This window comes from Poromitra crassiceps, assembly GCF_964638095.1.
Source record: "Poromitra crassiceps genome assembly, chromosome: 1".
In the NCBI taxonomy this organism is placed as follows: Eukaryota; Metazoa; Chordata; class Actinopteri; order Beryciformes; family Melamphaidae; genus Poromitra; species Poromitra crassiceps.
Window position 1 is genome coordinate 72,233,449 of NC_139623.1, and position 14,770 is coordinate 72,248,218.

The 14,770-nt window shown below is 43.5% G+C and overlaps 1 protein-coding gene across 1 annotated transcript in view; it reads right to left on the reverse strand.

The window, feature by feature from the left end:
• LOC310784568 (clustered mitochondria protein homolog) overlaps window positions 1-14,770 on the reverse strand; it is a gene marked incomplete at both ends in the record, with an annotated part of 74,242 nt that overhangs the window by 19,997 nt on the left and 39,475 nt on the right. The window contains 3 exons of the mRNA XM_083645560.1: window positions 11,248-11,332; window positions 12,043-12,290; window positions 12,376-12,438. Coding sequence (XP_083501686.1) covers window positions 11,248-11,332; window positions 12,043-12,290; window positions 12,376-12,438 — 396 coding nt within the window. The remainder of the gene's footprint in view (window positions 1-11,247; window positions 11,333-12,042; window positions 12,291-12,375; window positions 12,439-14,770) is intronic.

Here is a 14,770-nt window from a genome sequence, read left to right on the forward strand (position 1 = left end):
GCATAAGAGGTTGGAAGCATGTTGCTGATAGGCATCATCAGCTTCCCCAAGGCAACGCAACGAGAGTGCCTTGCTCTGACATGGACAAAAATAAGGCTCCCATGCCAGATAAGACAAAAATTGACTCGGAGAAAAGGGATTCAGACCAAATTGACCCTAAACATGCGATACAGTCTAACCTTGATGAAGAACAAATTCACACTAGCAGCACAGAGTCACTCACTGATAAACCTGACCATCCTCATCTAATTGCCCCCAAGATAATGTGTGATAATACAGCCATTCTCAAACCATGGACCCCCCAGGAAGCACAAAGCATGCTTAACTCATTGAGTGCCAGCCACTTTTGGAGAACGGATGCTCCCAGTGCCAGAGTTTCAGAGCGTTTTCAGTGATTTCTCGAGGCCCACAGAATATTGTGTGATATTACTATGTAAACACTGAACACGCACAAAGAACGATGAGACTCTATTCTATCATCTGCAAAAAAAAGTTTATTGATCCCATTTTCCGTTCTTTAGTTATGAGCCGGAGAAGATAGCTTGATTCATCCAAAAACAGCAATTTTTTTCTAGAAGCTGAGATAATTGGCCTTTTGTGAAATTAAACATTTCAAGCACATCACTGACTCTGAAGCTAATCTTTTCTAATGTAGTCACACCTCAAAAATAATTTCCTTCAATAAAACAGTGAAGGCCAGGGAATTCTGTTTGGCAGAATAATATTTTTTAGCTACAACCAGCAGCGCTGGCCCCTGCGTGCGCTGCTGGTTGCAGCTTCTTGCTGGTCTTGATTTGCTGCTGGTGGGCATCGGATATTCTGGCTTGCGTTTGTCAATCCTGTCCTGCTGCCTGGGTCTGTCTGGGTGTTGCGCGCTGCTCTGCGTGCCCCCCCCCCCCCCCCCCCCCCCCCGCCCCGCCCCGCCTCGCCTCAACTGCACACTCCTCCTCCTGTCTGTGGTGGCTCTCTGCTGAGTTTGCTGTGCGCACAGTGAAGGGACATCGACATCCTGCTTTTTTACAGCGTTCCGCGTGTGTTTGTCACCGGCAACGATGCTTCCAGTTGAGAATAATAACAACTCCACGGTGTGGATGTGCGGATGTGCTGTCCGGCTCAATTGTGGGAGCAGATTGGCTGCTGCAGGCACAGCTGCAGTAACGTGCTTCAGCATATCGATGCATACGGATGCGATGCGATTTCCGTTTCCATAACGACTTCTTCTTTGTTTTTTCCTTGCCTTTCTGTTATGTGGAGAGCACTGTCGCCACCTAAGGGTTCTGTAAAATAGGTTAGACACATCCAATAGCTATAATATTTGTACATCAGAGGCAGAAGGCTTTGATCGACGCCCCACCGTCAAAAAACGCAATTGACGAACATGTCCGTCCTTGGCACTCTACGTTACTATTTGAAATGACGAACATGTCCGTCCTTGGCACTCAATGAGTTAAGGACAGTCCAGATCCTTTAAAAAGACCCATTGCTTTCCATAGCTGGCTAGCTCAAATGATAAGTTTGTATGACTGCTTGATTCCGGATGTGAGACAATTGTTGTCACTGGCTTACAATCTGGAGTGGAAAAGTGTACACAAAAATTTCTCGTTTCCAGTGGGAGATGGGAATGAAAATTGGATAGCAGCAACAACAGGAGAAAATTATTCCAGGGATGATTGGATAAGAGAAATATGTCTGGAATCGATCAAAAGGTCAGCCAGAGACTCAGTAGATTATAGTAAAGTCATTTCCTGTACACAAGGTCTGAAGGAAGACACTTTTCATTTCATACAGCGGTTTCAAATGACGTGGGACAATTCTGTTGGAGTGGATCAGCAAAATTTGTTAGCTGTACAAATACTCATGAATTGTTTACGTCCCGAGATTGCAACTGCCTACAAGATATCTGAAAAAGATTGGCACACAGCAGATTTTGATCAGACTATAGCAGCTCTGTCGGACTTATGTAGGGACGGGATATTTGACACAAAAGGCGAACAAAGTGTTTTAAATATGGCCAAGCAGATACCTGTGAACATACAAACAGACCCAAATCATTTGCCACATCAGATGGTTCAGCATTCTATATCAGCTGACCACATGCCAGTACGCATAGACAATTCAGGAAGTTCCCCATATCAGTACACCATGCATGTGCCTCGAAACCACACTCGTTATAAAGGCTACGATAAATGCAACTACTGCAGAAAAAGAGGACATTACGCGAACAAATGCCGATATAAAAAACGGGAGCAGCCAGTGGACAAACAGCCATCTTGTTGATTCAATTGGCCCAAGTAGAAACACGATGGTCATTCTTCCCTATAGCCTACTGTAGCTGGCCCAATGTGTTGGAACATAGCAGGCTGAAATAATTTGTTTATGTTCCCTTGGAACAGTCAGTCTTCCAACAAGGTTAAACTTAGCCAGAAACAATTGGATCCCCAAAACCTTTGAGCAAACAGTGAGCCAGCCACCGCCTTTCTAGGTCGAAGAGATAAGCCCTGTGTCACAGGTTCAAACCCCACAGTATGTGATTGAATGAAATGTTTGTTTGTTATGAATCAATAGAGTGAAGTAAGCTGTGCATTATTTAAAGTGCATAAGAGTTCCTGTGTAAGATAATCTGAACCTGAAGTGTTTTCTTAAACAGGAAAAATACACATATATGAACCACCAATTGGGTGGATAAGATTAGAAATATTATTATAAAATGTGCATACCAACATTTAACTTTTGGTATGATTTACACATAAGCTAAATTTACACTTAAGTACGGGTGGAAAGGTTTCAAAAGTAGCCTATCTATAGATAAGATAATGGCCTCTGAGGACAGACAGTCCTGAGTTTGCGTTTGAAGTATGTGAACAATGTTGGCCCTCACTGTTTTATCTAGTGGGGTCTTGCCATCCCCAAAATCACTCAAGTGAACTGCCTGGGGTCTAGCCCGCCCCCCATGTAAAGCCCTCACTAACAGCACCTTCTGGGGTCACCCTCCGCCCCATTGCACATTGCCACAAGTCCACAAGGTCAATTCATTGCCACGCTGTAAGCTGTGAATGCCCACTCAGGAGTCATCTGTTTATGAGGTTCATTGCAAACAAATTATAAAGTAAACAATTGAATATGTACTCACAGAGTATCTCAAACATTATCTGCCATACGTGCGTACTTGTTGTACTAATAAAATACAAGAAATTATTTTGTCTAAAATACAGGCACATTGTGAAATATAATGTTTACAGTTACAGGTTGTACGTCACAGGAAACCTTCAACACCAGCACAAATCTGTACTTTGAGTACTTTGATCCACAGTTCAAGAGGTCTACTTGACCTAGTTTTTTGTAGAGTAAAGAAAATTCTTTGTATTTTCAATATTAACACATTGAGTGCCAGCCATTTTTTCATCCTGTAGGTAAGTTGTGCCAGTTTTTTTTTTGAGGATTCTGGCTCATTTTACAAGAGCCGAGGATTATTTTCTGTTAAGAATTCATGAACACCAATCATCTAAAAATAACTAATAGAATGTGTGCTTTCTCTGTCTAAAAGAGTTAGTTTGCAGAGTTAGTAGTTATGTAGATATTAGCCGTTGAGTACAGCATGGTTTCAGCGTCTGGAAATTTATTCAGAGATAAATGGCTTTTTGTGAAATTCGACAGAACAGTCACTTTAACCATTCATTTTTGGCATCAGTAAGACCGTCAGACATTCTAAACAATAGTTTTGAACAGTAATTTCCTCCATAACAACAGGAAACACCCCTCTCATTCAAACTCCTCCCTCCGTGTGTCTTCTCCTCCTTCCTCCTGGCTCTACAGCGGGCGTGTCAGAAGCGCGTTGCTGCTGCCTGCCTGCCTGTCTGCGTGCCTGCCTGCCTGCTTGCCTGCGTGCGGACGCTCCTTGTGCGAGTCAAGATGGGCCGGGGAATGCGTGGGCGATGGGCAGATGTTGATTCTGGCCTTTCTGAGGTGTTTCAAAGTGTGTTTCACCTATAATCTATTTTGCAAATCGCTCTCCGCTCTCTGTGTGCGGCTGCCTGCGCGGCCGCTCTCGGGCAAGACAAGTGTGGAATGGATTACTGTAAAATCGCCTCGCCATTTCCTTGAATGGCTTGCTCCCCGCGGCAGTTTTTTCTTTGATTTCGCTCGTCTGGGGGAGCACTGTCAACACTTAGTGGGTCGGTAAAATAGATTATACACATTCTCTTGCTCCGATAGTGATCTCGAAGATGTAAAAGTTGTTGATTGATGTCCCACCGTCAAAAAAAATAAATGTTTATGTAAGACGAGTTATTTCGGCTCTGGCACTCAAGCGTTGGATTATGTAAGACGAATTATCTCGGCTATGGCACTTAACGTGTTAAATAGTTGTTGTGTTTTAAAGTGTCATTTTGAGAATAATCAGTTATATGATACTGTGATTATGTTTTAATGAATATGATTAATCAATGTTATGAATGTTTTGCATTTTAGAAAGTTTCAGTTCTATATTCCAAACAAACCAATATTAAAGTAAACTAGAAATAGAACTTTATTCTAATAAAATAGTTCCCAAAAAGAAATTAAACCACTGCGATGGAGATGGGCTATTAAATAGTTTTAATAACAACAATTACAACAACAGCACCAGGAACAAACAAATAAATGAATGAACTAGAGTCATCACATGAATGATGAGAAATATTGTTGTTGTTGTTGTGAATACTTTGAAAATAACATGATTCCTTTCCAGGAAGGGTTGAATAAAGTGAAACTGGAAAAATTATATATACAGTATACTATACATACATATGTATAAGAAACTTCTTTTACAAAAGTGGAAAAGATTTAAGTGTGATTTGGAAGTTCAATGCATTATATAATGATATTAATTAGACTGTTTGCATTGAACCATATAGAGTTAAGATTAGTAGGCCCACTCCTATATATTATAGCCGCAGTGGTGATGTAATTTTGTCATTGTATCACTAAAATTTGTTTTTCTCTTCCCAATAGATAATGGAGATGCTGTGATAATGGAGCTGAGACTGCGCTGGAACTGCATATTGATCAAAAATTCTGTGTTTTTTTCAAGTGTTTAATGTTTCCTATGTTTTCAAAAAAAAAAACTGCCCCCCCTGGCCCACAATTAAGTACAGATATTGAATAATATTGAATAGTGAACTTAAATTTTGTTATTTTATTGTTATAGTTGATGAACATAACAATTGGGTGGATTGTTGGAGAAAAATATAAGTTAACATGACATCTGACACATTAATCAATAAGCTATAGGCCTAATTATGCTATAAGTTCCATGCCATTTGACACATAGACTCACACTGACATTTCACCCATATAGAATAGCAGGGACTGCTCCAGTTGCTGAAACCTTGGACAGTGCATCAAGTCCCATAACAAACTGATACAGACAGGCAGCCCTGTAGGCTCCAAGTCAAGTCATCACCCCCTCCTCTCTGCCTTTTCCTCCTCCTCTTCCTTTACAGTATAAAGCATATGTTGACTGTCGGCCATTGGCTGAATATTTGACTCTGTACATCGATCAGACATGTGTACATTGAGATTCTTGCCCTCTGTCAATATACATATTGCAGAGAATATATGGTATTAAATATACTTTTATGTTAAATCTTCCAAGACTCATGGCTTCAATTCATTTGGTAGATAAGCTGTTATAAATAATCACATTTAGCGGATGTATAGAATTTATTCTCTATCACCTAGTAACTAATTACTTTGGAGTAACTAGTAACTTTAAAGTAATTAAATTACATTTTGAGAGAACTGTAACTAATTACCAATTTTCAGTAACTTGCCCAACACTGACTATGATCCCCATAATGATTTGGTTTCCCCTTCCGATCAAACTCGCCCGTGGTGGCACAGCTTTCACTGTAACACCGGTGTGAGAAAGAAAATTCACGCGAGAGGCGAGCCGGTGCTCAGTGGTGTGAGGGTGTAGTGCAGTCTACAATTTAGACCAGTGATCCTCACTATTTCTTCGATGAGAGCCGCACTGGCAGGACAAAGTCAATAGGAGAGCCACTTTTACCGCAAAACACCAAAAGCCACCCCAACCAAGCACATCTGCCTAGCATTTTTTTGTGTTTTATTGTTTTCCACACACACACACACACACACACACACACACACACACACACACACACACTGATACTATTATGGGATGCGATGCGAACAGTTGTATTATGGGATGTGTGTTTCCCAGGCAACGACACACGTTGACATGTTTTGGAACAGCGCTGCACGCTGGCACAATACTCCTAAAAGCAAAATGCTTATTGTTTTGAATGATTTGGCACCTTCTATTACTGTCAACACCAGTATTGTTGTATTGTAATAATATGCCATAAAGGTTTATTGAAATTTGGGGGAGAGCAGGGGGGGGAATCTATTTTTTTTTTTGGCAATTTCTTAGAGCCGCCAACTAAAGCTTCGAGAGCCGCCAGCGTCTCGCGAGCCGCGCAATGAGGAACTAGGATTTAGACCATCGGCTGCGCCTCCTTGAATATCGTGGATATAACACTCGATCCAGTTGCTGTAGCCCTTGTTTTGAACCCTGTACACATTCATCTGCCCATTTATCGATGTGATCAAACAAAATTGGTGTGGCAGAACTCAAACTTTTGGTCTACTGCTCCCATGTTCAGACAGGGGTTTGGATGAGAGTCTCATTGCATTCCCAACCAGCGGGTGACGTCATCCCAAGATGGCCGCGCTGTGAATAAGGTCCATCCCTAGGCTCGGCCGCTGCGTGTCCTCGCCCACCCTGCAGCTCAACCACTAGCTCTTCTGACATCACTGATGATGTCACAATGCTATGGCATTATCAGTGATGTCACAATGCACAATTGCTCAAGTGACATCACTGATGACATCACAGTTGGGTGATATCACTTGCTTGCATTGCTCCTCCACCCTCTGCCGATCTGGGGAGAGCTGAGACAGCACCATGCTTCCCACATGCTCCCTTTTATATAGATTATAATGGGGAGTCATGGGGCAAAAACTTGAAAAATGCAATGCTGAGGTCAATGACCTCTCAAGGTCACCAGAGGTCAGATAGAAAGTGTTTCCACGTCTAAAATAAAACCTTTGGGTATGTCGATTATATGCTGAAAGTGTCATGCTTTAGTCATAAAATGCACAATACCTTCCATATACAGTACACGCTTATCTGCCCCACTACATCACTCCCGTCCTCCATTCCCTCCACTGGCTCCCCATCAAAGAACACATTAACTTCAAACGACTCCTCCTCACCTTCAAAGCCCTCCATAGCCTGGCCCCCCCTTACTGACCTTATTCCCCATCGGCCTAACCGTACCCTCTGATCCTCATCCACTGTTCCCCTCACTGTCCCACCATCCAAACTGAAAAGCTTTGGAGATCGAGCATTCTCGAGAGCTGCACCCCAACTCTGGAATTCCCTCCCCCAGCCTATCAGACACTCACTCCCCACTTTTAAATCCTGACTCAAAACCTACCTGTTCTCCCAAGCTTACAACCTCCCCTACCCTCAACCACTTCTTCCTACCTCGCCTCCTCCCCTTTTCTCACTTCCCTCTCTTCTGTCTGGCCCCTGTACCTCCCACACCCTCCCTCCCTCCCCTCTGTTTCCATAGATCCCTGATCGATGTGTTAATTGTTACTTGTATCTGTTGCCTGTTGTGATATTGTTGGGGCCGGTGTGCAGCATGCACAGCAGGGCCCTTACATTCCACTCTGTCGCCCGCATTTGAGCACGGATCCAGGCCGAGTAAATGTCTTTCCAGTCCGATAGGTGGCGGTAATGCACCTCTGGCTAATAAACACATCGTTGCCTTGAACCAATGGTGACTGGTCAAAAGTGAAAAAAAGCTCTCTCTTTGAAGAGAGAAGTCTGACTCTGTCTGCTTCATGTGTGGGCGTGCCGACTCCCGACACACAGGAGGACACAGCGAAAATGGCAGCGGCTTCTAGGGATGGGCATTTTAAGCAATTTAAATAGTCTATTATGAACGAGTGCTCGAGCACTCGCGCGGGGGGCGCGGGCTGTGTGATTACTATGGTAATGCCTGAGCAGGGGTAATCTGCTGTGTATGGGGCTGTTCACACATAACGTTTGCATTTTTGCATGGTGAAAAAAAGCTCTCTCTGACTCTGTCTGCTTCATGTGTGGCCGTGCCGACTTTTCCCTCTTCCCTCTCTGCTCGCTCTATGGCCAGTGCAGCACCCGACACACAGGAGGACAGACACAGCGAAAATGGCAGCGGCTTCTAGGGATCCGCATTTTAAGCAATTTAAATAGTCGAGTACTCTCCTTCTATTATGAACGAGTGCTCGAGCACTCGCGCGGGGGGCGCGGGCTGTGTGATTACTATATGGTAATGACTGAGCAGGGGTAATCTGCTGTTCACACATAACGTTTGCATTTTTGCATGGAAAAAGGGCTACCTGGAGCATTTTTTTGTCAGGAGAGGGACTGACTGTGATGATATTAGGTGACGCTAAGCTAACATCATTCTAAAGCCTACCTTTAGACAGTATCTCCGGTTGGAGTAGCGCTTTGGAGCAGACAAGTTGTGAAACAAGCAAAGGCATTTGATTTCCAATACATGTCCATTGTTGCTGAATAGTGATCACCATGATGCGATTGTCTCCCAAAAAGTGATTCTTTCTCCACATTTCTTGTGACTAACGTAAAAACAATAGATAATGGCTGTAAATCACAAGAATGTTACACAAATATGCAAAGGTTGCCAGAATACACTCATCAATGGAGAAAAACAAAGGGAGGCAGAGTAATGGAAGGAGCCATGGAGGACATGTAGACACTGTCCAGAGGCCTAGAGGAAACAGGCTAGAGACAAAGTTTCATTCAGCCCTAGAGGTTGTTCAGTTTTAAGTTTAAAAATCCATTTAATTTTTGGTGAAGAACCTTATTTTCAGCTAATTGACAGTGACCTGACTTTGTCTGGCCCACATGCAATCAGCTGAAAGCTGATTGATTGATGGCACCTGAGCAACATGATGTACCTGCCTGCCTATTTAACCTGTCCTTGTCAGACCTGTATGTTAGTAGCACTGATGATAGTCCTCGACTGAAACGTTTGCTGCCTTTTAATCCACTTTTTCTTTTGTTGCACTGTTTTGTCCTGCACTATGTAAAATAAAGTACCGTAAATTCCGGACTATAAGACGCACCGGTCTATAAGCCGCGGGACCAAAATTGACTATTTTTTTCTTCTATAAGCCGCACCGGTCTATAAGCCGCGGGTGTTTTGATGTTTAATTACCATATGAAAGGGTTCGTGCACAGAGAGGAATGTCGGGAAAGCGATGGCTGTTTGGGGAAGCTCCCATTTATTAACATTTCAACAAAACAAAACAAAAGTCAGGTCACTAATCCCCAGACAAAATCACACAACAATAGGCTATATGTGCAGCAAACCTGTAACCAGAGAAGTCAAGTCACTAATCCTCGTCTTCCTCTTCTTCCTGCGTACTGAAACCACCAAAGTCCTCATCTTCAGTGTCGGAAACGAACAGGTTCAGGGTGGCTTCGTCAACCACTCTCCTCTCTCCTTCATTGTCACTCAAAACCAACGAACTCCTCTTCATCACTGTCGGCATCGAACAGCCTCTGAAGCCTCTGACGGCCCTCAGCGCCAGCTGTGGCGGCGTCATTCTCTTCATCCCGCAGCAGTCCAGCTTGGATGTTTTCACACTCCTATAATATTCCGTGCTGAGACAGTTCCTCCTGCTGCACCGTCCAACGCCTCACCATTGACTCATCGATGCCCAGGTTACGCGCGGCTGCTCTGTTTCCCTCTTTTAATGCGAGATTGACTGCTTTCAACTTGAAAGCTGCCTCGTGTGAATTTCTGCGTACCTTCCCCATGGTAAGTGAGAGTGTTGCTTCTACTGCTCGTTCTCATGCTGTCGAGAACGAGCAAAGCTTTTTTTTGGTGAAAGAATCCTCCAGGGCGCTTCTTGTTAACAGTCCGAGTGAGTGGCAGGTCGAACGTCAAAGGCACTTCATCCATATTTATGATCTGCTCCGGTTCGATGGAATATTCCTTGATCTTCCTTTGTGTGAATTCGCCGAAGTTTGTGATTTTCTCCTGGTAGTCGGGGGAGGGAGTTGATGGCCGAGTGGCCGTTTGCTTACCGTAATTACCATATGTAAGTGGTCACGCACAGAGGGGATTGTCGGGATGGCTGTTTGAGGAAGCTCCCATTTACCGTATTACCGTAACATTTCAACAAAACAACATAACACAACACCACCGTTGTTTATTTTTACAGTGCACACAGTGTCCGCGGTGTGGTGAAAAGAGGGCAAGAGAGGAAATTAAAACAGAAGTGGATTTATAGTTAGAAAGAGTGCTAAAAAAGAGAGATTTTATTTGTATTTTTTTTTTTTTTTCTGAAAAAATCCATAGATAAGACGCACCGTTATATAAGCCGCAGGGGCCAAAAAACGGGAAAAAAGCCGCGGCTTATAGTCCGGAATTTACGGTAAGTCTTTTTTGCTTGATCTCAGCCTCTGGACCTCCTCTGTGGCTTTTTTAGCCCTGTTACATCTGGTGTGCGGGTATTCTCTTTGACCTCTACACTACAGCACAGGCACACTACACAAATGACTCAATACACCTTGGCAGAGTTCTGCACTTTACTGAGCACACTGGCCCTATGCCAGGTTTCGACCTGGCCTTGTTTTCTATGTACTCATACTGTGTCAGCGCCTTTGGGTCATTGAAAAGCGCTTTATAAATATAATTTATTATTATTATTATTATTATTATTATTATTATTATTATTATTATTATTATTATTATTATTATTATTATTATTATAATGACTAGGCCTAATTGTGGATGTGGGGTGGAGGGGTGGAGATGATGCAAAAAATATTTTTGCAGCTGCTTCAACCATTTTTGGTGAGTCCGGCTTTCTCTCAACAGAATATTTGATGTTTTGATGTTTAGGATAAATATTTATATTTCACCCTTAAGTTTTTATTGATAATTTCCTGTGCATTGAGAAGATTTCCCACCTGTGATACCTGACCCCTTTGTCCATGTACAACATCTCAATTATCTGTTGCAGCTCCAATTTGTGATTTTAAACTGCAATGATGGGTGTAGTTTGACAACATGGAACTCTTTCCTGAGCTTGCCCGAGTCAGACAGAAAAAGTCATTTTGTGTTTTAATGTAAATCTAAAGAGAAGCATGAATAGATGCCTCACCTGGATGCCTGTTCTGATGGCAATCTCTCTGAGTAGGGAGATCTTCTGGAGGCTGTGCTTCTCTATGACTTCATCTATACCTTCACTAAACACAGAGAGGATGAGAGTGTAAAACCCTGCTGTCCCATCTCGTCACACACATGTAAGCCGTTTTCACACATGCATACAGGAAAATTACCTGTAAATCAATATCGGCCATTTCCCGGAATTTCCCTTCACACCTGAGCGCTCGCATGTGTGAATATAGTCGTTTGACTTAAGAGGGCATGTAAGTTGTATCCTTCACATTCGCTAACCAGTCTTTGAACTGAAATCTTTGGAGAAGTTGGGATCCGTGTCTGAGAGAAATCGCCTGGCTGGTTCGATGTTTATCCGTTCACCTGCGTCGCGTTGAAGCACTTTTTACAGACTGGCTTCGTTTGATGTGTCCGGGCTTGCCTTCGCTGTCAGCAACGTAAGCAAAATACTTCCACATTTCGCTTCGTGCATCTGCTTACAAGCGTTGGGCGGCTTGCAAGACTCCAACAAGCCTTTGCCATTTTCGCTGTCTGTGTCCCTGTCGGGCTGGACTGAAGGACTCTGGCCAGAGAGCGAGCAGAGAGAGGGGGGGGGGGGGGGGGAGCACGCCCACACATGAAGCAGCCATACCGCTCTCATGACAACCTAGAAACTGGTGATATATACCGGAAAACAACTTTCACACTCCAAGGCATTAGACCGCTTTCCGGTCATTTAACGGTAAAAAGCGCATGTGTGAAAACGGCTGTAGCGACACACACCTGTGAAGACACACACCTGTGAAGCGAGTAGTGGTAATAATCCTCGGCCTCCGTCTTGATCTTGCCCCACAGCTCACTGGGCGTCAGTCTAGCCCACACACTCTCTGTCAACATGGCGACTCGGCTGCCTTGGCTACGCCGACGCCGGCTACGCCGACGAGAGAGAAGCTCATCTGAGCCGGAGTCGGGAGGAGAGGAGGAGGAACTCAGGAGGCAGTTCAGGAAGTGGCTGACCGCAGCAGAGAAAGCTGATGGTTCCACATCCTGAAGGAAAACAGAACGGTGTCTTGTTGGAAAATGGTACATTTTAAAGCGGAGGAGTGCTGTGTGAATAATTGAAGCACGTCACCTGTAGATAGATCTTGAAGATGTGTTTTGCACTTCTAATGATCAGTTCGCTGATGGAAATTCTCTGTGAAGGGAAATTTTATCAGTTAGAAAAGACACTAGCGAGAGTCAAGGTGAGTCCTGGGCTAAGAACTTTTTTTTTTTTTTTTTTTTTACAATTTTCAGAACAAAAACAGGCTCAGACAAAACAGAACAAAACAAGACAAAAACAAAAAATATATATATCTCAACATTTCAATGTTACAGCGTTGTGTTATCAGCCACATCAAGTGCTTATTGTGTTTGTAAGAGATGTGCGTGGGATCCCATGCAAGGGGTCCATGAAAAGTCAGCTGGGAAAGTTACTTGTCGCTTTCAACCTCGTCTAAGTAGGCCAGAAATGGGTCCCAAATAGCCGAGAATTTCACAAGAGAATTTGTCCTCAGGAACCGGAGTCTCTCCATACGTATTAACGAAAACATGTCCGTCAGCCAGAGCTTAAAAGAAGGTGGAGAGGAAGACTTCCACTCCTTCAGAATGAGTCTCTTGGCGACAGTCATCCCCTGTGTCAGAGACTGCTGTTATTTTATAGGCCTTATAGTACCAATCAAATATTTTGGCCCAAAATCCAGACAGTGAAGGGCAAAACCAAAAAGCATGGGATAGTGTACCCTCTCACACCTGACACCTATCACATAGTGGCGAGACAGAAGGGTAGATCTTGTGCAACCTGGACTTGGAATAATGAAGACGATGAGTGACCTTAAATTGGATCAGCTGGTGTCTGCTGTTAATTGAGCAGAGTTGAACCACAGACAAACTCCTGTCCCATATAACCTCAGACAAGTCAACACCAAGTTCCTCCTGCCACGCCTCCTTAATCCTCTCAGTGGGGGCTCTGACTCGGTCATCAAACAGACACACACATTTAGAGATAAGATGCCTGGAGTGAGGGGGGATTGACAAAAGATTAAAAAAAAAGCATGTTCATTTGGGATAACTTCAAAATCACAAATCTTGGATCGAACATAGTTTCTGACTTGTAGATATCTGAACCAGTGCGAGTTGGGCAAGTCAAATTTCCCCCTCAAAAGATCAAAGGATGCAAAATGACCATCCATGTATAGGTCTCTGGTGGAGACTAGACCCTTCTCACTTCAGACACGGTAGTTTCTGTCTGACCATTGAGCTAAAAAAGAATGATTAAAACAAATTGGTGTGAAGACAGAAACATCTGGTAGACTCAAGACACTCCTAACTTGGTTTAGAATTCTGACTGAATTCTTCATTACGAAACTTAATTTTTGTAAAGTCCCACCCAGGCTGCTCTAGCTTCAAAATAACAGCTGGTAAAGAGGAGTTGTAATAGAGCTGGCCTCCATTTTCAGCCACAGGGGGGCCCCAAGAGTTAAGTTGCTAGGAGTCCCTTGCCGCCAAAACATTAGAACCCTGACGTTGGCAGCCCAGTAATAATGCCTAAACAGAGACTTTGGTTTTTACAAGTGAACTTTCGAAATTCTATGGTTCTTATAATTCCAAATGTAGGAAAAAATTATGGAGTCCAGGTTTTTGAAGAAAGCTGAGGTAAGGAAGATGGGAAGGTTTTGACACAGATAGAGGAATCTGGGAAGTGACACCATCTTAACTGAGTTTATACGGCCAATCATGGACAAAGGGAGTATTTTCCAGTTTTCTATACATTGTTTAAGTCTTAACACATTGACTGCCAGACGTTTTTTTTTGCTGTAGGTAGCTTCTGCCAAGCCGTTTTTTGAGGATTATGGCTCATTTTATAAGAGCCGAGGATTCGTTTCAGCTTGGAGTTTGTGAACATACAATATCTCAAAAGTACTAATAGAATGTGTACTTTCTCTGTCTAAAAGAGTTAGTTTGTAGAGTTAGTAGTTATGTAAGCATTAGCAGTTGAATACAGCATGGTTTTAGCGTGAAAAAGAATATTCAGAGATAAACGGCTTTTTGTGAAATTGGATGGAACGGTCACTTTAACCATTCATTTTTGGCTCTCTCTCTCTCTCTCTCCCTCCCCCTCTCGCTCTCTCTCTCTCTCTCCCTCCCTCTCGCTCTCCCTCCCTCTCTCTCTCTCTCTCTCTCTCTCTCTCTCTCTCCCTCCCTCTCGAGTTGCTTCAACTCCGCCCTCCGTGGGCGGACAAGCTTGTCACCAGTCAGTGCTTTGCTGCTCTCCTGTGCCTGCATGTCTGGGCCGCTGTTTGAGGAAGTCGGGATGGACTCGCTCGTTTGGAGTTTTGGTTGAGAGAAGCTTTTGCGATTCTGGTCATATTTATGCTGCGTGTTTCAAAGTGTGTTCCTCCACCTGTAATCTATCACCCGATCATAGTAGATCGGCTGAATCTATTATGTAAATTTGCAATCCCGCATCGCCAGCAATCAGCGCGAAA